At 42.1% G+C, this 26,768-nt stretch overlaps 1 protein-coding gene across 2 annotated transcripts in view; it reads right to left on the reverse strand.

Moving 5' to 3' along the window:
* The window catches only part of CMIP (c-Maf inducing protein), an 84,508-nt gene that overhangs the window by 32,061 nt on the left and 25,679 nt on the right, over window positions 1–26,768 (reverse strand). For both annotated transcript variants that reach the window (XM_068115441.2, XM_068115442.2), the window contains 5 exons: window positions 14,605–14,655; window positions 13,891–14,052; window positions 13,541–13,582; window positions 4,444–4,506; window positions 145–225 (listed from right to left, as the gene is read on the reverse strand). In XM_068115441.2, the coding sequence (XP_067971542.1) occupies window positions 145–225; window positions 4,444–4,506; window positions 13,541–13,582; window positions 13,891–14,052; window positions 14,605–14,655 (399 nt within the window). The remainder of the gene's footprint in view (window positions 1–144; window positions 226–4,443; window positions 4,507–13,540; window positions 13,583–13,890; window positions 14,053–14,604; window positions 14,656–26,768) is intronic.

Genomic DNA, 26,768 nt, shown 5'->3' on the forward strand with positions numbered 1-26,768 from the left:
GGACGAGGCAACAGCACAAGCAATGCAATGTTCACCAATATATACATGCAGTGCTGTACTGCACCATTAGCGATGGCAGATCTAAAATCACTCGCCAAGAAGAAATTCCAAGCACACACGTACATACAAAGTGAACAAACTCACCATATTGTGCTTTAGTATTCGCTGTATTACCGGAGTAAACACCTCAACGATAACCAAGGACCGAGGGCGGTCACGGCAGTGCTGAGGGCAATAAAAGGTACACGAAAGATGGAGACGGGATACAAATTACTTGAGCAGTGATTATCTATCTATAATTCCAGCAATCTCTGTGTGTCTGTGTGTCTGTGTGTCTGTGTGTCTGTGTGTCTGTGTGTCTGTGTGTCTGTGTGTCTGTGACCGCTGTTTCTCGACAACCACGGGTCCGATATACTTGAAACTTGCCAGGTATATTGCTGGGGACCCGAGGATGTGCCTTTTCAAGGTTTCATATTAATCGGACAATTACTTACCGAGCTATGTCCAAAAAACGCTTCAACCAATCAGAGAGCAGCGAGCTATCACGTGTGCCGAACGTGGCGATCAGACTCTGCCTCGGACGGCACATTTGACAGCGTATTCATTTATTTCACGTTGGAAAACTATGTTGCCGTTAAACTATGTTTTAAAACGAATTCAAACTGCGATTAAATTAAAACGATTCATCCTAACTGCGATTTGCGAACTTCCGGACAGTGACGACTTATCTTCCGGCAGCCAATCACAGAACGCTCTGTTGCGTAGGCGTGGCCGATGTGAGACGAGCGGAGCTGAGCGCGTTACGAGCTGACCGCCATTACGGTACGTAATTCGATTTCTTATGCGCATTATTTCTCCCAATTCAGTCAGAGCGAAGGGCGGAAGCGAAGAGCGTTGTTTTTTTTGTTTACGGGCGTACGGGCGGGGTAGAGCGTACGGGTAGCGTTTTTTTTTTTTTTTGGCCACGGAACGGGCACCCACGTACGGGCAATGCCCTAGTTTAAACAAATGCAACAAAAATAACATGGAACTCCTTACCCCACACAGTCTTGAGAAAAAGGGAGAAGGGCCTTTTCAACATTTGCTTTGCGTTTGAGCACAGCCTATATTTCCTACTAGATGCGATTTTGTTCCAATATTGATATTCCCCAATGCTGAGAGGGCGAGCAGAAAATTTGCTTGGTCGAGATGGCCGAAAAGGCTCTATTGTACAGTGTTCAAATATATAATTAAATTGAAATAAAATATAGATTTTAAATGCTATTGGGGGGAGGGATTATTTTTTGGAGGTTTACTGCGATTTACACAGCGCCTTCTACACGTTAAGTTAGTTGTTCGTGCCTGTTGTTTGTGTCTTTTATGACATCCTTAAAAACAGTGTTTCCTGATTGGACTGATTTTCAATTTTGTTTGTCTGCCAGACAGACAAAACAACATTAACCTCTACCTCTGTGTGCATGCACGCTTGGGACAGATTCCGTACAATTTATCAGATTCAGAGTCCAATTACTGCTAAACTGAATGAATGAATGAATGAATGATCGTTTTAAGGCCATTTTTCCCCGCTAAAGCGGGGGTTAGCCTTGCGGGCCCCATGACAATCATGGTTCCCTGTTTGAGGCAATGTTTTTATGGCCGGATGCCCTTCCTGACGCCAACCCTTGGTCACGCTCTTACGATGCGCAGGGATACGGTGTGCCTATTCTGAATCGGTGTACACACCGGGATCATTCATCCCAGCAAGCTGGTACTCAATTTGCCGACCTCGGAAGGATGACAGGCCGAGTCAACCCCCCTGGCGTTAATTCAGCGATCGACCGGGATTCGAACCCAGGATCCTAGGATCCCAAGCCGGCACCCTAACCACTAAGCCAACGCCAGGCTAAACTATAGGTTTGTTTTCCGATTCATGTTCAAAATATAACATTCAATTTAAATTAAGTCGTCTCTTAATCATAAACTGATGTCCGTCAGCAAAAACAGACAGACAGACTGGACAAATTGCTTAACCATCTGCTTTGCACTTCACGTGCGCGTGGTAAAAACAGACGTTACATTGGAGGTAAAGGGATCCAATACCTATAATATAAAACTCATCTTTAATTTTCAAGAGTTTATTTAAAAATACAAGGAAGCTCGTGTTACCATGGCAATATAATTTATATTTTGTGGGACATGGACACATTTTAAAGAAGAGAAGCAACGGGGGGGGGGGGGGCGGGGCGGAGGTGGGGGGGATGGTGTGGCTGCAAACATAATTGTTGCAAATGGTACCAACAAGGCATCAAAAGTACCAATAATAACAATAAGAAGAAGAAGAAGAGTCCAGCATGTTTTGAACTACTTCATGATTACCCAATGGTAACAAGACCATTACATTTTTGGTTTTTCAAGTGAGCTGGACCCTGCAGACAATATTGGTGGATACTCCCTGGGATCCGTTCCTGTATTATTATAATCAAGCAGAGAGAGACTCAGGTGAAAAGGTACATAGTACGGCAATGGCATGCACTTTGTTAACCACAGAAATGCTATGATGCACATACTCAGGTTGAAGATGGCAAATAAAACAATCAGCAAGTTGGACTTTGACAGCAATACGCAATAGCAAACTGGATTATACAGAGATAATATCTCGAGGCTGGGACACACCTAGGACAGGTGAAGCCACATCAGGGGGAACAGCCCAAGCTACTTCGTACATCACAAAAACAAACCACGAGGCCTACGCATGGCAGTTGGGAATTGGTGCCCGTTTTACCAACAAGAATCAACAAACTCCCACCCACAAAAGAAAACAAGCAATCATGCTTCAAACTGCGTGATGCAAAATCCAAGTATTGTAAAAAACAAACAACAAAAAAAAATAACCTGTTTTTTAATCAAAATAAGTACAGCATGGCGGCGTTGTTCAAAGGTAGATGCACAATCCGACGCATTTGGATTCCCTTTCAGCGATTCACAATTATAGCAAATGCAAAGCACCCAAGCACCATGACATGTGAACCTGTACACCTGAGTGCTTTGCACACTGATCCATATTTGATCCTTTGCTCTTTCTTTCAGAGAAGGAACTAAAAATATCAAGTCGTGACATCAATGCTGCCGACAACGAGAATAGGTTCCCCTTACAAAGTCGGGGCTCAACTTGTGCCCATTCTAGCATTGCTTGGATCTTTAAATATACACTACACCTGTAATCTCTATGTAGTGCGTGTGCGAACAGATGAAACGGCAGTTTTAACATCGTGTTCAATAGGACAGAGTACTCCATGATACAATGTCATACTGGACCACTTCAGGATAACTGTTTAAAAGTGGATCATATTCCATTACGGATCCAACATCGCACAGGTATGCCATGGTAAATAACCACCTGATACCATGATAAAGAGCTTCATGGAATACGGCTTTCGTACTCTAACAAGCTGACAGCAAAGTTAAGAAACCGTCAGGGTGCGGAGCATTTTGAAAAGGAGTTTGTCTTTTACATCAAGGAAAGATATCCAGCATATGAAGAATAAAACCAGGACCAGGTAGAGCGCCATACCTCCGCCATGCTGACCAGTTTACGGTTTGTATCCCACTGAAAGGCCGGATCTGAATCCAGACCTGAACCAAAATCGAATAGACTTGTTCTTGTCACCCACCCAACTCGTCCATCTAATTTTTCCATAATCCATCCACAACTTTTTGAGATATCCCGCTTTGAGACTTTTTTGAGTCTCAATGGGGAAAAAAATCACTAAACATTATCGTATCCAGATCCGGATCTTCACCAAAATCTAATCAAGTCGTCGTGGTCACACGCCCAACCTTCCCACCAAGTTTAGTCTGAATCCACCCTTCTTTTTCAACTTTTTGAACATCCATCAACTTTTTGAGATATCCTGCCCACAGACAGACAAACACAGACGTGAAAACATAACCTCCATCCACCTTTGGCAGCGGAGGAAACATACGGAAAGGGAGGTTAAGCTTGGTGTAAAATGCAACAAATAACGTGGGAAGTTTACTTCCACGTTCGTGTGGGTATGGCAGCATAGTGTTAAGGGTGTTTGGTGTTCAAATCCAGCTGAAGGCAGCATGAAGGATTTCAATTCTAAGTTTCTGGAAGCTGAGCTTGTCTAAGATTTACTGTCATTATCAGATGGTTAATAAAAACCCAGCTGGTGCTAGATGGCTTCAGCGGAGGTTGCAATCTATCTGCCATACCCGATTAGACCCTCACACTTTGTTTATGACTTAAATGCCCTCAGTGTAGCATGGGATGGGCACAAAATTGAGTCTACAAACTCAGCCACCACTTCCACCCTTTCCCAAAGAAAGGAATGCAATGCATCAACTCAATTATCTTGTTCCATCATAAAAACAAACACCGAAACACAATGTACAATATTTATGTTGATCGACATGTTTGTAAGAGCAGGTACATTTACACACCTGGCAGAAGAAATCGTAAAGGGCTGGAGGAGGTGAATAGTTTTCCAGGAGCGGAGCGATCGCCTGCATTCAAGGAAGTCGAGATCAAAGAAGAATCCTGGGATTCTTTTTCTCTATTAGCAAATAACTAACTAAACGAACACAAATACAGACAATTTCAATATGAGACGACGTGGACATCTCTCACCAATTCTGATGCCAACCATTTGAATAGGAGCTATAAATTGAACCACTCTACCAACAATATTAATTCATGCATTTTTATATTGCTGGAGCCATCAGTTCTTCTGCATAGCAAGTGGCAAGGTAACCAGTGTCTGTTTACTTATATGACATCAGCACACATTTGAATAGGGGAACAGTCGATTCGGAGCTTTCAAAGACTCACGTCAATGATGGATGTACGAACACGAGATTAAATACAAAATGGGGAAATAAAGTTTACCTGGAAAGTATTAAATAAATAATGGAGGATTGCAATGGATAAACTCCTATGGGGCACAATTTAAAGTGGAGGTGTGTACCACACTTTCTTCCTGGTTGAGTGAACAGACAAAGCTTTGAGGAATTTCCATAACACAGGGTTGCAGGATTTTATCATGTGGCCAGAAACGTTTAAAAGGAAGGTGGCTGCACACGACAGGTAAAACTAGAACGTCACTCAGTAGAGAGCATACCTCCACCTGGTGAACAGTTTACGTTTTGTATCTCAGAGTAGACCAGAAAATCACAATACAGAATCACATTTAATCAAAATCAATCACAGGAATCACCATAGGTCCAGTCTTTCATACCCTGATCTACCCCTCGTTTTTGGCCATATCACTCAATGGTGAAGAATCACTTTAAAATTATACTACCTGGATCCGGATCTTCACCAAAATTGAATCGATTCTTCCTAGTCACACACACAACCTGTCCAACAAGTTTCGTCCAAATCCATCCATAACTTTTTGAGATATCCTGCTATGTATCGTTTTTGGCCCCATCTCCCAATGGTGAAGAATCACTTTTAAAATTCTAGTAGCCGAATCCGAATCCAGATCTTCACCAAAATCTAATCATTTCGTCCGTGTCTTATACGCTACATCTCTGCCAAATTCTCTGAATCCGTCCATAACTTTTTGATATATCTTGTTCACAAACGGATCGACAGACAGACAGACAGGGCTGAAAACATATCCTCCATCCACCTTTGGTGGCAGAGGTAATCAAGTAAGGTAACTATTTCCAACTTAGTCCATCTAGCAATACTATTCCAGGCTTGACAATCGCCTTTTAATTGCCAAATCGAAAATGCCGGGACATATGGTCAGTCGACCCACGTACAACGTGAGGGATACGTTCCTGGAAAACCTCGCATTGAAGAAGTCGTGGATATACGTAGGTAATACGAATAATCGGGATGCCATCACACTCGCTGATCTTCGCCTCGCTAGCACGCACAGCGAGAATGATCGACTTGTTCACTTTAACATCACGGGCAACTACAGATGCACTCATGCCATCATTAAGTTTAGCTAAACGCATCACTTTATGGGAACGTTTTATCTTCATTACCAACTGTAAATGGGGGAGATGTACAACGTTTCGGTGCCATGTTCCAAGGATAAAGCTCCACGTATGTTTACCACATGACGAGAGGAGTGAAGAGGCAAGGTGGGCACACACAAACCAAATTCAAACCGCAAACAATTAAATTTTATCCAGGTTGGGCAAATAGTATCACCTATATGTAGACGTACAGGGCCTTCAGAAAGTATTCACACCCCTTGGCTTTTTCACATTTTGTTGTTACAGCCTGAATTTAAAATGCATCAAACGGAGATGTTTTTATCACTGATTTACACATAATACCCCATAATGTCAAAGTGGAATTTTGTTTTTAGAAATTTTTACAAAATAATTAAAAAGGAAATACAGAACTATGCAATTCACATAAGTATTCAACCCCCTGAATCAATACTTCATAGAAGCACCTTTCGCAGCGATTACAGCTTCAAGTCTTCTTGAGTACGTCTGTATTAGATTTGCGTCTTGAGTACGTCTGTATTATTAGATTTAGACATCTGGAGTTTCTTTGGAATTTGGGGAGTTTTTCTTCGGAGTGGCTTCCGTCTGACCACTCTCCCATAAAGCCTGGATTTGTGAAGTGCTGCAGAGACTGTTGTCCTTCTGGCAGGTTCTCCCAAGGAACTCTGTAGTTCTGTGAGAGTGGTCATTGGGTTCTTGGTCATCTGCCTGACCAAGGTCCTTCTTGCCCGGTTGCTCAGTTTGGTCGGACGGCCAGCTCTAGAAAGAGTCTGGGTAGTTCCACATTCTTTCCATTTCCTAATGATGGAGTTCACTGTGCTCTTGGGAACTTTCAACACTAGAAATTGTTTTATACCCTTCCCTAGATTTATGCCTCCTCACAATTCTATCTCGGAGTTCTACGGACAGTTCTTTGGACTTCATGGTAGAGTTTCTGCTCTTACATGCTTTGTCAACTGTGGTACCTAATATAGAAAGGTGTGTTTCTTTATAAATCATGTCCAATCAATTGAATTGGCCACAGGTGGACTCCAATCAAGTTGTAGAAACATCTCGGATGACCAAAGGAAATTGGATGCACCTGAGCTCAATTTGGAGTGTCATAGCAAAGGGGTTGAATACTTACTGAGTCGAGGCATTACAGGTTTTCAATTTTAATTAATTTGTAAAAAAAATTCTATAAAAAAATTCCACTTTGACATTATGGGGCATTATGTGTAAAACAGTGATTAAAAAAAAATCTCAATTCAACACATTATTAATTCAGGCTGTAACACAACAAAATGTAAAAAAAAAGTCAAAGGATGTGAATACTTTCTGAAGGCCCTGTAGATAAGCAAACTTGCGTTGCTGAAAATCACATTGGACGAGGGTCGACTGTATATGTCATGTGCAGCCAGCTTCTCAAAAACACTTCCGGCCACAATAAAATAACGAAACCATTGTGTGCAAACAACACTCAACTTCCCGTCTATTGGCCAAGATGGGAAAGAAGCATGGTTCAGATCCCCATCTTGGCATGGCACCTGAAGATGTTTATCAATTCCCAACCTCCATCACGGCTTGACCTCCAGAGCGTACCTACATCTTTTTGTGCAGATAAATAATTATATTATTTATCTGCACAAAACACAATTATTTTATTCATCTCTGAATAGAGCCCATATAATCGAGTAAACAAGCAGAAGTGAATGGACAAATTTAAATCACCGTTTACTAGGCAGTATAGGCCATTGCTCAAACTTGCAAAATAAAACAAACTATATCCTGGACATATAAACGCTCATGATACGTACTGTTATGCAGTGCTATTAAACAATAAACCATAATATCAGAAAAGAGCCAAGGGAGTTCACCTGGATTAAAACTACATTCCAATGTGCTCATACACGAGGCAGTTATTAGGACAGAACGAGCACACCTTATAAAAGATGAGTCACAAAAATGTACCCGATTAGAAAATTTTACAAGATATCGTAATCGGGAGAAATGTCAAATACAGTGAAATTAGGTAGCATAAGCATTCAAATTGTTTGTAGAAAATGTACTTTAACTAAAAAAAATTCCAGTAACGCATGGCACAACTAATGACAAAGGAGCGAATTTTCATTGTCGAGAAGAAGGTAGAGCTGAGATCGGCGATACGACCGCAGAATGCGTTCAGAGCAATTCCCGAAACATAATGCGTCAAAGTCGAAGATTATACGTCATACAGTTTCAGTGGAGAGTGACGGGCTCTGTGAAGAACAATAATGCAGGACACTGGATATCCGAGGAATATTGGAACTCCAGAGACCGTAAACAGAATTAGCGAAGTGGGTGGGTGGTTCGTGTGCAGCCACCCGGCTGCTGGTTGCATCATTTTTCTGTGGGCGCTCCTGCCGCTGATGCAGTGCCCATCTATAACCAGTTATCTGGTACTCATTTTGCCCACCTCGGAAGGATGACAGGCTGAGTCAACCCCACCTGGCATTAATTCAACGGGATTCGAACTCAGGGCCTTAGGATCCCAAACCTGCCGCCCTAACAATTAGGCCAACACCAGGTGATATTAGCGAAGTGATTGCAGGTATCCCTTGAAAATCAACAAAGGTGCATTTCACATGAAATTGCAGTGTCTCAAAGCAGTGTCATTAGAGTGTCAAAGTCTGATGTGAAGGCTTTCCATAACAAAATTAAATTGGTGTAGCAGTTAACCATCAGACGACAAACTTAAACGTTAAGAATGTTGTGGGCGATTCAGTAGGACTAGCAGGGCCCCACACGGAACATCCGCAAAATGTAAATGTGATATTCAAGTTCTCAACTACCCTGCCCCACCACATTCCCCCTCACAAACCCCCAAGTCATCAACCCCTCCCCCCCCTAACTAATCAAATCCCCCTTCCAAACCACAAGTCGTCAACCCCACCCCCTTCCACCTGAAGGCTTCAATCCCCTCCCCCACTCCGAACTCTCTGCCCCACGACTCCTCAACGCCCACAACAACTACGAATCAACCTCACCCTCCCCCACAAAAAGTCCTCAACTCCTGCTCCTCCCCAACCCCCCCTACCTCATCTCCGTCCCATCTTTGCACTCCCTGCCACCCCCTCCCTCTGAACCACAACTCTCAGTCCTCCCCTCTCGCTCATAAAAGTGAAAGGGCATTCTTCCATCGATCAATACATATTTAATATCCTATCATGATCACGGAGTTTGAAGTTTTATTACTTGGACACTACTCATCATTACTCCTCAATGTCAGTATGGTGGTGTATTTTGTGTCATTGATAATCTCTCGAAAACCATTTTACCACATTTGATAATAAATAGAAAAACAATAAAAACTCACTTTTGATTCCTACCAACCCACTTTTTGTCACTTCTAACTTGCCACGTATGTTTATTTAATTCACATTTGTGAATTACATGTCCATGTACATATGAAATACAGTTTGTTTATAAATCCTGTACTTACACACTATTCAGCCTTGGGAAAAAATTAAAATTAAACATTTTTTAAAATCTGAACAAATCTGAACAAAACGCCTTTCCAATCATTTCACTGGCACTTTCCATCAGTACGCAAGTTTTCCTTGGGCGGTGTGTATTAGACTGCTCCCTCGATAACTCCCAAACAAAACCTGCATTATCTCATTTCCTCTGCATGGGTTGGAATCAAAACGTACATTTTCTTTCCTTAAAATGTACCTTTGTTTCCTGATAGAAGATGCGTTGTTCAGTCTTCAAATGTACACCAGAGGCATTGTGTGCTTCCCCCTCTCTCTCTCTCTCTCCATCTTGTCTCCCGCGCCCTTTATTGTATGTTTTGTGTGTCCGTTTTTTTTGTGTGATTGATGTTAGCTCTGACACGAGCCTTGATGTTGTATACAAAAAAATTAAAAAAAATTTAAAAAGTCTAATGACCTAGACATTACAGGTAGCTACCGAAATGGCGGATGTACGATTCAATTTTTTGCAGTTCAGTTGTGGGTGGAGTCAGGCCAGCTGTCTAACCAATTGGCGGAAAGAGAAATGGATGGAGAAAACCAGACACCTGAATGTACAAGTCAGAAAGAAGTTTTTTTTTTAATGAAAAAAAAATAATAGGGATGGAATCGAAAAAACAACCACAGGTCAGAAGGAATGACACCATAATATAGCACCACAATGCTTTTACGGATTGCCATCATGACATCTTTTGACATTTTTGTTATACGTGGCAATAATAGCAATTGTACGTCTAGAACGGCACTCGGAAGAGCGCATACTTCCGCTAGGCTGAACAGTTTATGTTTTGTATTCCACTGATAGGCCAGATCTGCATTCGGACCAGACCAAAAATCTAATCGGCTTGTTCTTGTCACCTAACCAACTCATCCCCCAAGTTTAGTCATAACTCGTCCATAACTTTTTTTAACATCATGTCATATATATCACTTTTCTGATTTATATATCACTGTTGATCTGGAGAAAGCATTCGATAGGGTTCCACGTGAAGTAGTGACATGGGCATTGAGGAAGTTAGGAGTGGAGGAATGGTTGATCAGAGTAGTGATGGCAATGTACAAAAGAGCATGCACAGCTGTAAGGACGAAGGACGGGAACAGTAGTGAGTTTGAGGTGAAGGTGGGAGTGCATCAGGGGTCGGTACTAAGTCCACTACTATTTGTAGCTGTGATGGAGGTGCTGGCTCGGAACGTAAAGGAGGGTTTACCATGGGAGTTGTTGTATGCAGATGATGTGGTGTTGATTGCAGAAAGTATGGATGGACTGAAGGAGAGTGTCGTTGAGAGGGGAAGGAGAGTGTCGGAGAGGGGAGTGTCGTTGAAGCTGAAGGGAAAGGTGTATGCTGCATGTGTGAGAAGTGTTATGATTTATGGGAGGGAGACATGGGTAATGAATGTCGAGCAGCAACGAAGGCTGGAAAGGGTGGAAATGTGAACGGTTCGACGGATGTGCGGAGTATCGTTGAGAGAGAGGAAGACAAATGATGAATTGCGAAAGATGATGGGAATAGAGCCTGTGATGGATGCTGTGAAGAGAAACAGTTTGAGATGGTTTGGTCATGTGTTGACGAAGGATGAAAGTGACTGATTGAGAAGAGTGATGGAAATGAATGTAGAAGGAAGTAGAGGACGGGGAAGACTGAGAAAGACTTGGCTAGAGATGGTCGAAGAAGAAATGCGGGCAAGGGGGTTAACAAGGGGAGATGCAGAAAATATGGCAAAATGGAGAAGATTGTCATGGGGTCCGCAAGGCTAACCCCCGCTCTTGCAGGGAAAATGGCCTTAAAATGCCTGTTGTTGTTGTTGTTGTTGTTATATATCACTTTTCACCCGATCTCTCAATGGTGAACAAGCACTTAAAAATTAAATAATTCTCGTATCCGAATCCATATTCAGATCTTCACCAAAAGCTAATCGATTCGTCCTTGTCACACACCCAACCTGTCCACCAAGTTTCGTCCAAATTCATCCATAACTTTTTGAAATATTCTGCTATATATCAGTTTTGGCCCGATCTCCCAATGGTGAAGAATCACTTCCTCAATTTATTCTCTACCTATAGGTAAACAATAAAGAGATACCTCATTACTGAAGTACTGCATAATTTTCTTCAACAATATTACACATACGGTATATGGAAAGGTGAATTTGGAATGGCCTTTTCAATAACTAGTATGACCCCGTGACCATTATGGAACCTTTTCCTTTATAAATCATGCATTTTGTCACCTTGCAATCCACGACGACATAAGGACAGACATTGAGTTTACATGAGTTTCTCACTCTGCGTGTGTGTAAATAGTGTTCAACAGGTTGTGGTTTTATAATTTTTTTTCATCTGATTAAAAAAAAAATTCTTTCTGTTATGGTACGGGTACAATACCCAAGAGAATGTCGCTTCCTTCCATTGGAATCATTGTAATTGCTTCAGCCATTATTGTGCGAGGCCGGACGACATTAATCAACAATTTAGTGGATTTTGTGATCGGTGATTTTCGGTGATTTTGTGGTCTCTTGATTTGGTATTTTAGTGATGTATTCTGGCATCGTTTTCATTCTTGTTACGCTCGCCAGAGGAAAGGGGATTGCATGTGAGTCCGTTTGTCTGTTTGCCTGCACAGAATAAATATGATTTTCTCTGCAACCGTTGGTCCAATTGACAGGAAATTTTCACCATAGGTGTTTCACCTCCTGTATAGTTTTTTTTAATGATAATTATGACGTCATAGGTCATGTGGTACAGGAGCCATCTTGGGAACACTGAAAAGGTTTGCACCTCTATATCTCTGAAAGCGCTGCAGAGAAAACATTGAGACACGGCTCATTGTAAAGAACTCTCCATGGGGAATAATATATGTTAATGATGATGTCGTAGGTGCCTCTATTATGATGTCATAATTCGACAACTACAAAACTTCATCCGATCAAGGTGACATTTCTTGAGCGTCATCTAGGGATAAATAGGTGGAGAAAAAAAATGACGCCATCGGTCACGTAGTTTGGCCGCCATATTTGTTTTAACTATAAAAATGTTCGAAATGTTCGGTCGCCATCACAAAAGCTTTTAAAAACACTAAAAACACGTCCTGGCGAGGAGGGTTTGCAATCTCTGATTGCTCTTTCTTGTTAGTTATGAAAATGTTCAAGAATAAAAGGTATAACTTTTAAAGTCTTATGACTTCACCTGATAGTAGCTTCTCAGCATATAATTTTGTACACATTTGATGGGCGGACATTTTTCCCCTGTCCCATCCCTACATATGGTACTCCATGATAGATTATTGATCAGGCAGGCATCAACATGGATGGCAATGTTCAGTGACAAATGTCATGTTTACTTGATTGGTTTTCATAAACAAATATAATTGTGGGTTTTGGGGAATGGAAAAACCAGCCCATTTTGCCGAGTTACCTCTCCACTCCCCAAAAAGCACGATATCTGGTGTTGTCTCAGTAGTCAATAGATTTATGGTACCTACTTTTTTGAAGATCAGGATATCGAGGATGGGGTGGCTGTGAATGCGGCACATTACGTACACGTTTAACATAATTTTTTGGAGTCATGTTAGAAATGCTACTGGTGCTTGGCTTGAACAGGATGGAGTAACGACCCATATGGCTCGCTTGTCCATGCAGTGGCTCAATGATCACTTTCCTTGAAGATCAATTTCACACAGATATAGATTTCCTTGGCCTCCAAGATAAGGAAAATGTTTTCAAAGAGAACCCAATGAACATTGTTGAACTCAAATATGCTGTAACAAAGGTAATTTCCAGTCCCTCGTGAAACACTCGAGTCTGTCGCCAGAATGTATTGCATATGCATCTGTCTAAGTGTGCAGAAGTTAGAAGATGACATTTCGAACATTTTTATAGTCAAACAAAAGTTAATGAGTTATTTTATGTATCATATAAAATATATGGTCTTGCATTAAAAATTTCAGATGCAATAAACAATTAAAATCTGAGACATTTTTGTGACCAACCCTGTACTAGCCCCGATTCTGCAAAAATGGCGAGAACGCCACGGTTCACGATGGAAGGAAACGGAAACATATCAAGAGTGCAATTACCAGAATTATGCTCTCATGGTCCGTTGGAGACATCTGAGAATTCTGCCAATGGGGGATGGAGGAAGAGATACAAGGAAACCAACAGGTACAGATTATAATAAAGAAGATCAACATTCAAACTGATGTAAATCCTCCAAATACACAAAAGCAATAACCTCAACCTCCACCACACACGCCATGACTATAGCAACATCTGTAGCATCAATGTTGACCTTTCTCGATCGTTTGATTTGCTGGCATGCCAATCACTTTGTCAATTAAGCATTTGAATAAAAACATTTCTCAAACATTCAAGAACATCACAAGAACAAAGCTAAAATATTTACTTGATCCTTCACCATTAGCAATACCTGGCTGAGCAATGTGGCAACAATATCGAGGGGAATGTGATGTGTGGCATAGTCCTGAAGTGGTGAAGACAGACATGTGTCTACGAGGCCCAAGAGCTCCTTCACGGCGATGTCCCACCGAGCAGGACATTGAAGAATCTTGCGGTATGAGTGCACCCGTTTCTGTGACGTGCACGGAATCAAACACACCGTCACATGGTTGCGGGGTCATTGCCAAAAATATTTTACAAGTTCATAAGAGTTGTTGATGCATCGCTTTTGCAATTTACAGTGAAGTGGTTCGGTGTTTATAGTCCTCAATATGAACGGATAGTTTAAATGTCATGTTAACACAGAACAGCCACACGTGTTGTGAATTACACACAGCAGATACAAGGGGGCTGAAAGCCCATGCAAATCAGAATCAAATCAGGGTAGCCTCGGCCTGGCTGCTAAGTGTTCAAAAATACTCACCAACTATCCAGATGTCCACAGGATAAAATAGACTATTTCTGGACTTTCCCAGGAAAGAGGAGAGGAGGTAAAGGAGATAGGATGTAAAGGAGGCAGACAAAATAAAATATAGCGGGGAGGGTAGCAAACAAAAGAAACAAAAAACAAGTAGGGGGGACAAGGAGGGAAAAAGAAGGGGGCACGGTAAAAATAAAGACAGAGAAAAGAAGAGGTACAGTAAGGAAGAGAAAAGGCAAAATTGACAAAAGGTAACACACACACCTTCCATTGGAGGGAGTGATACCACTGGTCTCTCTGGTATATGTTCGCTGCCTACAAGGCACACACACACGGTGGAGGTATAAAACAGGGCACAGGTGCGATTTTACCGTATACCACAATGGGTACAAGTCTGAACGGTGTACATTTGTGTCAAAAAAAATAAAAATAATATAACACACACACACACACACACACACACACACACACACACACACACACACACACACACACACACACACACACACGATGCTTCCAGACGCTGAACACTGTTTGAAACCTTCAAACTACCACAAACCACATTTTGCTCATATATTACTGTTTTGAGAGAGAATTTTAATTGCTTTGGAAGGAAGCAATACGTTTACAAAAATGACAACATGTAATATTTGGAAACATTTATGTCCATAGCTGGATCCAAATGATAACAGTAAAGCACAAAGATACGGGGATATCAATTTAAACCACTCAAACCGCATTAAGCCGCCAAATTATCACAATACACCGTGGGGATGGATTTACATTGAAAAAGCCGAACATACTTTGTGAGAATTAAGAGGATTGAAGCACCGACAAGAGGGTAGGAAGAAAAACCATGCCATGTGTTCCTGCCATGTTGCACAATACATCAATAAATCGAAGAACAAAACAGACACCAAGATGGACAGGAACAGACACACGGAAATGTTTAACAGTGTGGGAACCCGACACAATTCCTGAAAAAAAAGAAGAAAAAAAAAGAGGTTCAATTTCCACAACTTGGGCAAAATCTTTTGGATAAGACGAAGAGTTTCTCTTTAAACAGTACAACGGAATGCCTGGGACATGTCACATGACACACACAAGCTTCATGAGTGCATTACAAGCCGGTTATACAGTCCTGGGTTACATACTACAGGGTGTCCTCAAAGTCGCTCATCATAGGCAAAACATTTATTTGTAAGTTTGGCTCCATCAGTTGTTCGAAATGTGTCCCACTAATCTCAAGACACGTTTGTAAACGGAAGAGCAAGTTTCCCTGAATGTTCTTCAACATATCTGGGCTGATTATTGAATTAAATAATTTAATTTCCTAAGATAAATATAATAATCAATTAAATAATTTCCGATGATGCGCGACTTTGTGGACACCCTGTAGATTTAAAAGATAATATAGAATAGCAAAAAAAACAAAAAACGAAGAATGGGGTTGGAGAGCAGTTCTGGAGTGGCATGGGGTTGCTGCATGCAAAAAAAAAAGTCATCTATTTATTACGTACGCACTTGGTAGGGGAGGGGTGGGCACTAAATTGAGAAATGGAAGGGTTTACGGTGTAGGAAGGATTTACTGGCTCGTCTATTTCCGCAACAATGTACATTTTTTATGTCTGCCCCTCTCCACGAGTTTAAACAATGTGCTTGCCTTCCCCCTTCTCTGCCTTGAAACTTCTCGCAAACTCATTTCCCATCTCCATCCCTTTCCCCTACCATCCTCCATGCCCTTCTAATTTCTCAATTTAGCCCAAACATCTCCACGTCCGATTACGTACATAATAAATAGATGGCTTTTTATATTAGCAGCAAACACACGCCACTCCCAGGAACCGCTCTCCACCCCATTCGCCAGTTTATCTTGAACTATTCTATATTAACTTCCAAATCTAGCACGTAACCAAGAACATTGTTTAACCGAATCGTATGGACTCACGATAGTCGTGTGTGTGTGTGTGTGTGTGTGTGTGTGTGTGTGTGTGTGTGTGTGTGTGTGTGTGTGTGTGTGTGTCCCACATATTCCGTTGTACTGTTTAAAGAGGAACTAAGCCTTATCCAAGAGACAAAATGGAGAACGATGCTCGGTGTGGGGTAACGCATTCGACAGGTTCCACACCCTCAAGACGTGGCTTCTCAGAGTCGAATCAGCTGGTTGCTTTAGTACTGTATATGAGAGCTGAGAATGGTGTGTGTTTCGCTGGGCAGACGGATGAAACCGAGTCTATACGTACGAGACAATCATGCAGACACTTTGAAATAGCTATGTGCATCACCAGAACCTACCAAATGCAGTTTTGTTATACAAGACGAGAACGCATATATATATATATATATATATGGGCAATTCCATAATTAGGAGGACATGACCCCAAAATTTGGAATTGTCTTTTTCATGCATTTTTTGGTTGTATATGACTAAAGACACTTCAGAGTTTCTGGAAAAAACATTTATCTTGCTGTGTCTGGTATAAGTGGGTGAAAATAGCGAATTTATATTGGTGATGTTTTCCTGTGTAATTTCTAATGCAAGAAAAGAAAAAGTTAATTAAGCCATTATGAGCATGAAAATAAGTATATCCACACAAACGTATCAAATTTATTTAGTGAGTACAATGCTCTCATAGATTTATCATACAAAATTTAGGATCAAAATTGATTTCGCCAAAAGATTGTGAAATTCAAAACCCTTGGTAAGCCATGTAACGTTACTAACCAAAACATGAATTTATTTTTCGACAGAGAAAATGCAATGGCTATGAATTGCCATATTTCAAATTTTCCTCTTCTATGCATTCGACGAAATGCAGTTTGGATTTATGCCAGGAAGAGGAACGACAGACGCGCTTTTCATTGTGAGGCAGTTGCAGGAGAAGTACATGGAGAAGAGGAAGAAGTTGTTTCTTGGGTTTGTTGATCTGGAGAAAGCATTCGATTGGGTTCCACGCAAAGTATTGACATGGGCATTGAGGAAGTTAGGAGTGGAGGAATGGTTGATCAGAGTAGTGATGGCAATGTACAAAAGAACGCGCACAGCTGTAAGGACGAAGGACGGGAACAGTGGTGAGTTTGAGGTGAAGGTGGGAGTGCATCAGGGGTCGGTACTAAGTCCACTACTATTTGTAGCTGTGATGGAGGTGCTGGCTCAGAACGTAAAGGAGGGTTTACCGTGGGAGTTGTTGTATGCAGATGATCTGGTGTTGATTGCGGAAAGTATGGATGGACTGAAGGAAAAGATGAACACGTGGAAGGAATGTATGGAGACAAAAGGTCTGAAGGTGAATATCGGAAAGACGAAGGTGATGGCAAGTGGTAAAGCATGTGGTGAGGTGGAAAGAACTGGGAAGTGGCCCTGTGCTGTGTGTAGGAAGGGTGTCGGAGTGAACTCCATTCAGTGTACAATGTGCGCTGAGTGGGTTCATCAAAAATGTAGTGGTCTGAGAGGGTCATTAACCAGTGTGGCAGCTACATTCAAATGTAAGGTGTGCACAGAGGGAGCTGCAGATGGAGGAAATGATGAGTTGGATCTTGGAGACGGTGTGAAGCTGGAAGGTGTGAAAACATTTTGCTACCTAGGAGACATGCTGAATGTTTCATGTTGAGACATGTTTCGGGAACTGAGTGGCGTGCTGATGAGGAGTGGAGTGTCGTTGAAGCTGAAGGGAAAGGTGTATGCTGCATGTGTGAGAAGTGTTATGATTTATGGGAGCGAGACATGGGTAATGAACGTAGAGCAGCAACGAAGGCTGGAAAGGGTGGAAATGCGAATGGTTCGGTGGATGTGCGGAGTATCGTTGAGAGAGAGGAAGACAAATGATGAATTGCGAAAGATGATGTGAATAGAGTCTGTGTTTGATGCTGTGAAGAGGAACAGGTTGAGATGGTTTGGTCATGTGTTGACGAAGGATGAAAGTGACTGGTTGAGAAGAGTGATGGAAATGAATGTAGAAGGAAGTAGAAGACGGGAAGACCGAGAAAGACTTGGCTAAAGATGGTGGAAGAAGAAATGCGGGCAAGGGGGTTAACAAGGAGAGATGCAGAAAATAGGGCAAAATGGAGAAGATTGTCATGGGGACCGCAAGGCTAATCCCCGCTCTAGCAGTGAAAATGGCCTTTTAAAATGCATGTTGTTGTTGTTGTATGCAATGCTATATTAAAATTTAGGAACAAGTATTACAAATATTCTATGATGTGTAAAATATAAGCAGTCAAAATCTGTAACGTTACTAACCATGTAACGTTACTAACCAGGCTGTAAGGATTGTAACATTACATCCATAACATTAGTGAAAGAGATACTTATGAGCAGGCCCTAATCAGAAGTCAAATGCATTCTACTACCTAATATGATGGAGGAAATCTTTCTTCAGCTTAATTTATTACTACTTGCCCATTTTTTAGTTCATACATAATATTGTTGCAGTTTTGTGAATAAAGGCAACCCCCCTATAGTTAGTTATACCACAACGTGTAGCCTCCTATAGTTAGTTATTTCTTATTAAATGTAAAGCATAGGCCCTTTCAAGTGTTTAGTAATAAAGACCAAATATGCGTTGAGTCAGGCTAGATGATTGTAGGCCTCGTTGAGGCCTCAAGTGCCTCGTCATGGGACTAGACAGACTAGGCCCTGCAGGCCTGAAGGAGGAATAAAACCTTCCCTGAAGGAGGAACGAGACATTCCTGGGAGGCGGAGCAGTGAGCGGCCGAGGGTGGCCAATGAGGGGCTGTCATGTCACGTGACCCCGGGCGGCCAATTGAGACCCATGGAACATTCGGGAAGGGGTTCGGGGGGGTTATAAAAACCCGGCCCAGACAATATATATATATATATATATATATATATATATATATATATATATATATATATATATATATATATATATATATATATATATATAGCTGATATATATATATATATATATATATATATATATATATATATATATATATATATATATATATATATATATAGCTGATATATATATATATATATATCAGCTATATATATATATATAGCTGATATATAGCTGATATATATATATATTATATATATATATATATATATATATATATATATAGCTGATATATATATATATATATATATATATATAGCTGATATATATATATATATATATATATATATATATATATATATATATATAGCTGATATATATATATATATATATATATATATATATATATATATATATATCAGCTATATATATATATATATATATATATATATATATATATATATATCAGCTATATATATATATATATATATATATATATATCAGCTATATATATATATATATATATATATATATATATATATCAGCTATATGTATATATATATATATATCAGCTATATATATATATATATATCAGCTATATGTATATATATTGTTGCGGATATGGGATTTGGCCTCCATCCATATCCGCTTGTAAATATTCCCCTATTTCCCCAATACTCCCCAACTATCCCCAATCCCCCATTCCTAGTCCCATTATCTGTAAACAACACTCTGTAGCCCCGACCTTCCCCTTTTTCCCCATTAAATGTCGTACCCAGGTTCACCGCATCTCACGTAGACAACTATAGGACATCTTGCTAGTTATTCTTAGTCTATGTCAGTTAAGGACTCGTTTCCATTAATTCTGACTCTTCGTTGCACCAGAATGTGATTGTATGGCACCATTAGTAAGTTTAGGACCTCCCAATGCCTCCCCGCATCTCTTCCTCATGGAACAACAACACCAACAACAACAACAGCGGCGGCGGCGCGGCGGCGGCGGCGGCGCGGGGAGTGTGCGTCCTCACTCCGGCTTGGTTAGCCGCCATTGACCATGTGCCCCGACGGGGTTACCACGCAGGGGCTCACTGTCAGCTCCTCGTCAAGGGCGGAGCCCGGTAACCCCCCGCACCCAATAAGAAGCGGCGAACCGATTCCATCTGGGGCGGAGCTAACGAGCCGAGGGCGTGTCACTCCCCGCTGGGCATGCGCAGGAAGACGGAGGTGACGTCAGATGCGCCTCAGCTTGGAGAGAAACGGACGCCACCTTCCGAGCGCGACAATACCTCCCCGCATATCTGGACCGGACCGTGTGGATTCTGCCCCTGAGCCAAGGTGCACCTTGAGCTATCGACTGCCTGCCCTTCCTTGCCATCAATCCCTGTGTGAGTCAGTCTTGTCCCGTTTGTCTGTGGTCTGTCGGGGCTAAGATAAGACCGTGTCTAAGTGCCCATCTTTCTGTGCTTTACCTCTGTGCCGTGTAATCTAACCGTTCTGCATAACCAATATTATATCCTCCTCCGGAGGTCTTGAGAACTGTACCCCTGGTGTCGTGTCATTTAACCCAGCCGTTGTGTCCTTTCCTTCATTGATTTAGCATAGCGCGATTCGGCCAACGTTCGAGTGTAATCGGGTAACTTGTGCGAACACGGCGGCCATTCCGCTCGGTCAAGCAACATCTAAGTCGTGTCCGTAACAATATATATATACAGTGGTACCTCGGCTTACGAGTTTAATCCGTTCCGTGACGGAGCTCGTAAGCCAAATCGCTCGTAAGTCAAAGCAAATTTTCCCATTCAAATGCATTGAAATGCTATTAATCCGTTCCAGCCTCAAAAAAAAAACACCAATTTTTTTTGTTAGGTGCTTTTAAATAACAAAAATGTACTTTATAAATAACAAATAATGTATAAACAAGCACGACCTCGTATATACTGTACATAATACAAGAGAATGTAAAGAAATAAACTGGACCTCTATCCATGAAGATATGGAGAAGTTGTTGTTTGTGTGGTTGAAGGAGAAGCAGCTCGCAGGAGATACCGTGACCGAGAGCATCATGTGTTTGAAAAGATTGAAACTCGGATATCGAGCACGGACCACGAGGTGTTTTTTCTTTTTTCTTAATCTCGGTTTCAGTGAACTTTTGCTCTGTGCTCACGTGTACTGTACCTGTACCTGTAATGGTACGTCAGAGGATGGCACCTGTTGTCATCATATTAAGTGCAAGATGTTCTGCATCGTAAGTTGGTACACCGTGGTCTTTCGGCGGTGTTTAAGCCGGCCGTCTTGGCTTCTGTCACCATTGGCATTGAGTCTTTCGATGTAGGTAGGTCGTTGTGTGCCGGTGCCTTGGCCGAATTCCTTCATTGCTGCATTGTTAGCTCACCTGGTTTTTTATACCACATCTTTGGTTATCGGACCAGCGAATGACGTCATCTCCAAAGTATGGCTTATTCTCACTTGTCTTGGACGATCTTCTACTTCTAGCCTTCCACCGTGCATTTGGTGTCCACTGTACTTACTGTACAGTGCCTGGTAAAATTGATGTAATGGGTTTTTGACCGTCAACGCCATGAACCGTCATGAACCGTCAACGCCATGAACCGCTAACACTCAAAAGCCCATTTATCGCGCCTTATAAAGCAAAACGCAAACCGAAAGCCATGCCTCTCAAGCGAGGCGTGCTTCCGTGGTCACGTGATCCACAGGTGTAGCTCATTATACCCGCACGCGCGACACGCTTTGGCGGTCACGTGACCAGCCACTCTGGAGGCGGGGATCCCCGCCGATGACGTCACCGGCTGGAGCAAGGAGATTCCTCGCTAATGTATTTCGACGATTGCGTGTTTTATATCCAAGCAGAGATGCTTTCACGGCAAGATAACCACGTGACCGGAACCGGAAGCCACAACCGGAAAATTCAAAAAATAAATTTTTTGAGCTCGTACATCGGATCTCGGCTCGTATCCCAAAGCAACAAACCGCCCGAGCGACGGCTCGTATCCCGAAAAACTCGTACGTTGGGGCACTCGTAAGCCGAGGTACCACTGTATATATGTATCATTGTATATACATATATATAATATATACATATATATATATATATACATATATATATATATATATAAATATATAATATATATATATATATATATATATAAATATATAATATATATATATATATATATATAATATATATATATATATATAATATATATATATATAATATATATATATATATATATATAATATATATATAATATAATATATATATAATATAATATATATATAATATAATATATAATATAATATATATATAATATAATATATATATATATATATATATATATATATATATATATATATATATATATATATATATATATATATATATATATATATATATATATAGATATATATATAGATATATATATATATATATATATATATATATATATATATAGACTTGGCATTTAATATGGAATTTTTTTTTTGTGGGGGTGAACTTACTTTTCAAGATGACTTAGAACCAAAAGTTCATTGGAGTTATATTGAAATTATTCTAGATTTTGTTGATGTGACCTTTAAAAGAAACAAAAACCACATTTGACATTTCGAAGCAAATAAATTGATCCTTGAAAGTGATGTAAACTGATATCGAACTCAATTCACGGACAGTACTGTGTTAAACTTCTGTGTGTTTTCCAGAAGTATCTCTTTATTTTGCACATTAGCCCAAAATTTTTTTTAACAAAAACAAAAGTTAAGTTACGACTGGGATTACGGACAGTAAAATTACAGTTCAGTACTTCGTGTAACCCCCACGAGCATTCAGGAGAGCACGTTCACGTCGAGGCATGCTGTTCACGAGATTTGCCATGGTTTGGACAGGAATCGCTTGCCATGCAGTGACAATAGCCTGCTGCAATTCACGCACAGAGGCAGGCTGCTGGTCCAAGTTGTCGATTTGATGCGTTAATTCTGCCCACAAGTTCTCTATCGGATTCATATCCGGGGACATGGCAGGCCACTCCAAATGCTCTACAGCACGGTCAGAAAGAAAGTGTTGGATCATGCGAGCACGATGAGGCCATGCATTGTCATCTTGGAAGACAAAGTTTCCTCGAAAGGCTGCACGAACAAATGGAAGCAATGTTTCTTCCAGAATGGCCCTGTGCTTGAACTGGTTCAGGTTTCCATTCAGAACAACCAGGTCAGTTTTGCCCCCTGCATGAAAAGCAGCCCAAGTGGTCACCCCACCACCTCCAGCTTGGACTCTTGGTACTATACAATCTTCGTTGTAGGCTTCATGCACATGTCTGCGCACTCGGACGCAGCCATATTGACAATAGACCAGAAATCTAGACTTGTCACTGAAGATCACATGATTCCAGTGTCCTGGCTGCCATTGACAGTGCTCTCTGGCCCACTGCAATCGGCACTGGCGGTGTTTTCTGGTCAGATGTGGCTTTCTCATGGGACGCCGGGCACGATAGCCTGCTTGAACCAGTCGTTGGTTGACTAGCCTTCTGGATACAGGCACATTTGTCAGTTGCTGCCACTCAGCCCCAAGCCGATGAGCTGACTTGGTACGGCCATTGCGGACTAACCGGTGCAGCTGGCGATCATCCCTCCTTGTGGTTCTGCGGGGACGTCCTGACCTCGGTATTGGAGTAGCGACACCCCTCTGAACATTCCGTTTCAGGATCTTTGACACCTGACCTTGAGTGATGCCATACTGCCGAGCAATAGCACGCTGTTTCATGCCGGAATTTCGTAAAGCCACCACTAAATGACAAACAGCATTGTCGAGTTGACGGACCATCTCCAGTGGAAGCAGCAATAACTTTTGTAGACGTGCAGCAGTTGTTTTCCACTAATACAGAATGCAACAACCCTTATATACCGAATTGTGAAGCCAATCGTCAAATGTACCTGTCCGTACAGTTTGTCACGCCACCTGTGATATAATCCTGTTATTGACTTCTTGCTGCGACAGACAATCAGTGACATGGTTCTTTTAACAAAGAAATCACCGAAGCGTAAAAGAAACTCACCAGATTGATATACCGAGTTCAGAAAGTAAACCAAAGTCAAGGAAAATTTTTTATTCCATATTAAATGCCAAGTCTGTGTGTATATTGTTGCGGATATGAGGATTGTATTTTTTTTATTGTGTTGTATTGTGGTAAATTGCTGTGTAACATTGTTTGATTCTGGCCCCTCCTGCCTCCAGTGTTGTGTAAAGGTCAAAGGGCGTCCCGGTAGTTAATTCCATAAAACATCCATTGAAGGACACTATAATACCCTTGTTCAGTAGTTTATATCCTTATTATGTGTTTTAGGGTAAGGCCTTGTCTTCCATTAGAATGACACTCCATTGCACCAAGTGAAAGAGATAGATTCCCTTCATCCTTCATTCCCATTCCCAAAACCCTCCATTTCCCCTTTCGTCAATTGCCATTCGCATTGCCAACTACAATTGCCACCATTGAACATGTGCTTGGGTTGGGGAAGAAAGGCGTGCCCACCCGTCGTCATCAAGGGCGGAGCCAGAGGGTCGCGCGACCAACCATGGCCGAGGTGAGCACACCAATGGGCGTGTCCTGAAGGCCGGCGGCTTAATCGCCGGGGGCGTTATAAAAGCGCGTGCGCAAGGGAGTCGTCAGAGCAAAGCTGAGTTGTGAGGTCCAAGGCAGAGCGCGCGAAAAGGTCCAAGAGAGCTGCAAAGAGAGCTGGGTTGTGAGGTCCAAGAGAGAGGAGGGAGATCATCCAGCAGCGATTCTTGTTCAAAGGAGATCATCCAGGGAAGCACAAAGCCTGCTATTCGTCGCCTTGCTCGCCAGCAGCAGCGTCCACAGCAGCAACAACACTCAACAGCAGCGTGGGGCCTGGACGGCGGTTTTGAGCAGGGCCGCGAAGGAACGGCGGCTGCCCAACGAGCCGATCGTGCTGCAGGACCCGTTGGACCTCCCTCTCCCTCAAAGCATCCACCTGCCATTCCTATCATCATTCCCCGTGTGAGTCGTCTTCGTTTGTTCTGTCCTGGGTATTAATTAAGTCTGTTTAGATAAGCTAGCGATTTTCACTGTGTCTCTAAAAAGCTTCTGTATATTATTTTATTATCTTTCCTCCTCCTTGGTTTATTTGAGCCTGTACATAGTAAATAAATTTAGTAGTATTTTCAACCTTTTGTCTTCTTCTTCATCCTTTTCTTCACATCCGTCGTTTTAGTCTTTTCCATATTGAATAGCTGTGGCGCGATACGGCCAACTTCAGGTGAATCGGGTGAATCGGGGAAACTGTTAGGCCGCGGTGCCTCCGCTCGGCAAACAATATCCTTAACCGCGGACCGTAACAATATTGTTGCGGATATGGGATTTGGCCTCCATCCATATCCGCTTGTAAATATTCCCCTATTTCCCCAATACTCCCCAACTATCCCCAATCCCCCATTCCCTAGTCCCATTGTCTGTAAACAACACTCTGTAGAACCGACCTTCCCCTCTTTCCTCCCTTAAATGTCGTGCCCAGGTTCACCGCATCTCACGTAGACAACTATAGGACATCTTGCGAGTTATTCTTAGTCTATGTCAGTTAAGGACTCGTTTCCATTAATTCTGACTCTTCGTTGCACCAGAATGTGATTGTATGGCACCATTAGTAAGTTTAGGACCTCCCAATACCTCCCCGCATCTCTTCCTCATGGAACAACAACACCAACAACAACAACAGCGGCGGCGGCGCGGCGGCGGCGCGGGGAGTGTGCGTCCTCACTCCGGCTTGGTTAGCCGCCATTGACCATGTGCTCCGACGGGGTTACCACGCAGGGGCTCACTGTCAGCTCCTCGTCAAGGGCGGAGCCCGGTAACCCCCCGCACCCAATAAGAAGCGGCGGACCGATTCCATCTGGGGCGGAGCTAACGAGCCGAGGGCGTGTCACTCCCCGCTGGACATGCGCAGGAAGACGGAGGTGACGTCAGATGCGCCTCAGCTGGGAGAGAAAAGGACGCCACCTCCAGCGCGACGATACCCCCCCGCATCTCTAGACCGGACCGGGTCGATTCTGCCCCTGAGCCAAGGTGCACCTTGAGCCATCGACTGCCTGCCCTTCCTTGCCATCAATCCCTGTGTGAGTCAGTCTTGTCCCGTTTGTCTGTGGTCTGTCGGGATTTAGATAAGGCTGTGTCTAAGTGCCCATCTTGCTGTGCTGTACCTCTTGCCGTGTAATCTAACCGTTCTGCATAACCAATATTATATCCTCCTCCGGAGGTCTTGAGAACTGTACCCCTGGTGTCGTGTCATTTAACCCAGCCGTTGTGTCCTTTCCTTCATTGATCTAGCGTAGCGCGATTCGGCCAACGTTCGAGTGTAATCGGGTAACTTGTGCGAACACGGCGGCCATTCCGCTCGGCCCATCATAACATCTAAGTCGTGTCCGTAACAATTGGTTGTCAGGAGTTGGATTCGGACCTGGGACTAAATTCATTTAGCCCAAATTTTGGAACACCAATTGTACTATTGGAGTAACAATTGGTGTCGGGAAGTGGGATCGGTCCCGGAGCGCGTTTCACGCGCTCGAAATTATAACGGCGAAATTTGATTTTGTTTTACAAAAATAAA

This window comes from Myxine glutinosa, chromosome 5, assembly GCF_964187855.1.
Source record: "Myxine glutinosa chromosome 5, kmMyxGlut1.1, whole genome shotgun sequence".
In the NCBI taxonomy this organism is placed as follows: domain Eukaryota; kingdom Metazoa; phylum Chordata; class Myxini; order Myxiniformes; family Myxinidae; genus Myxine; species Myxine glutinosa.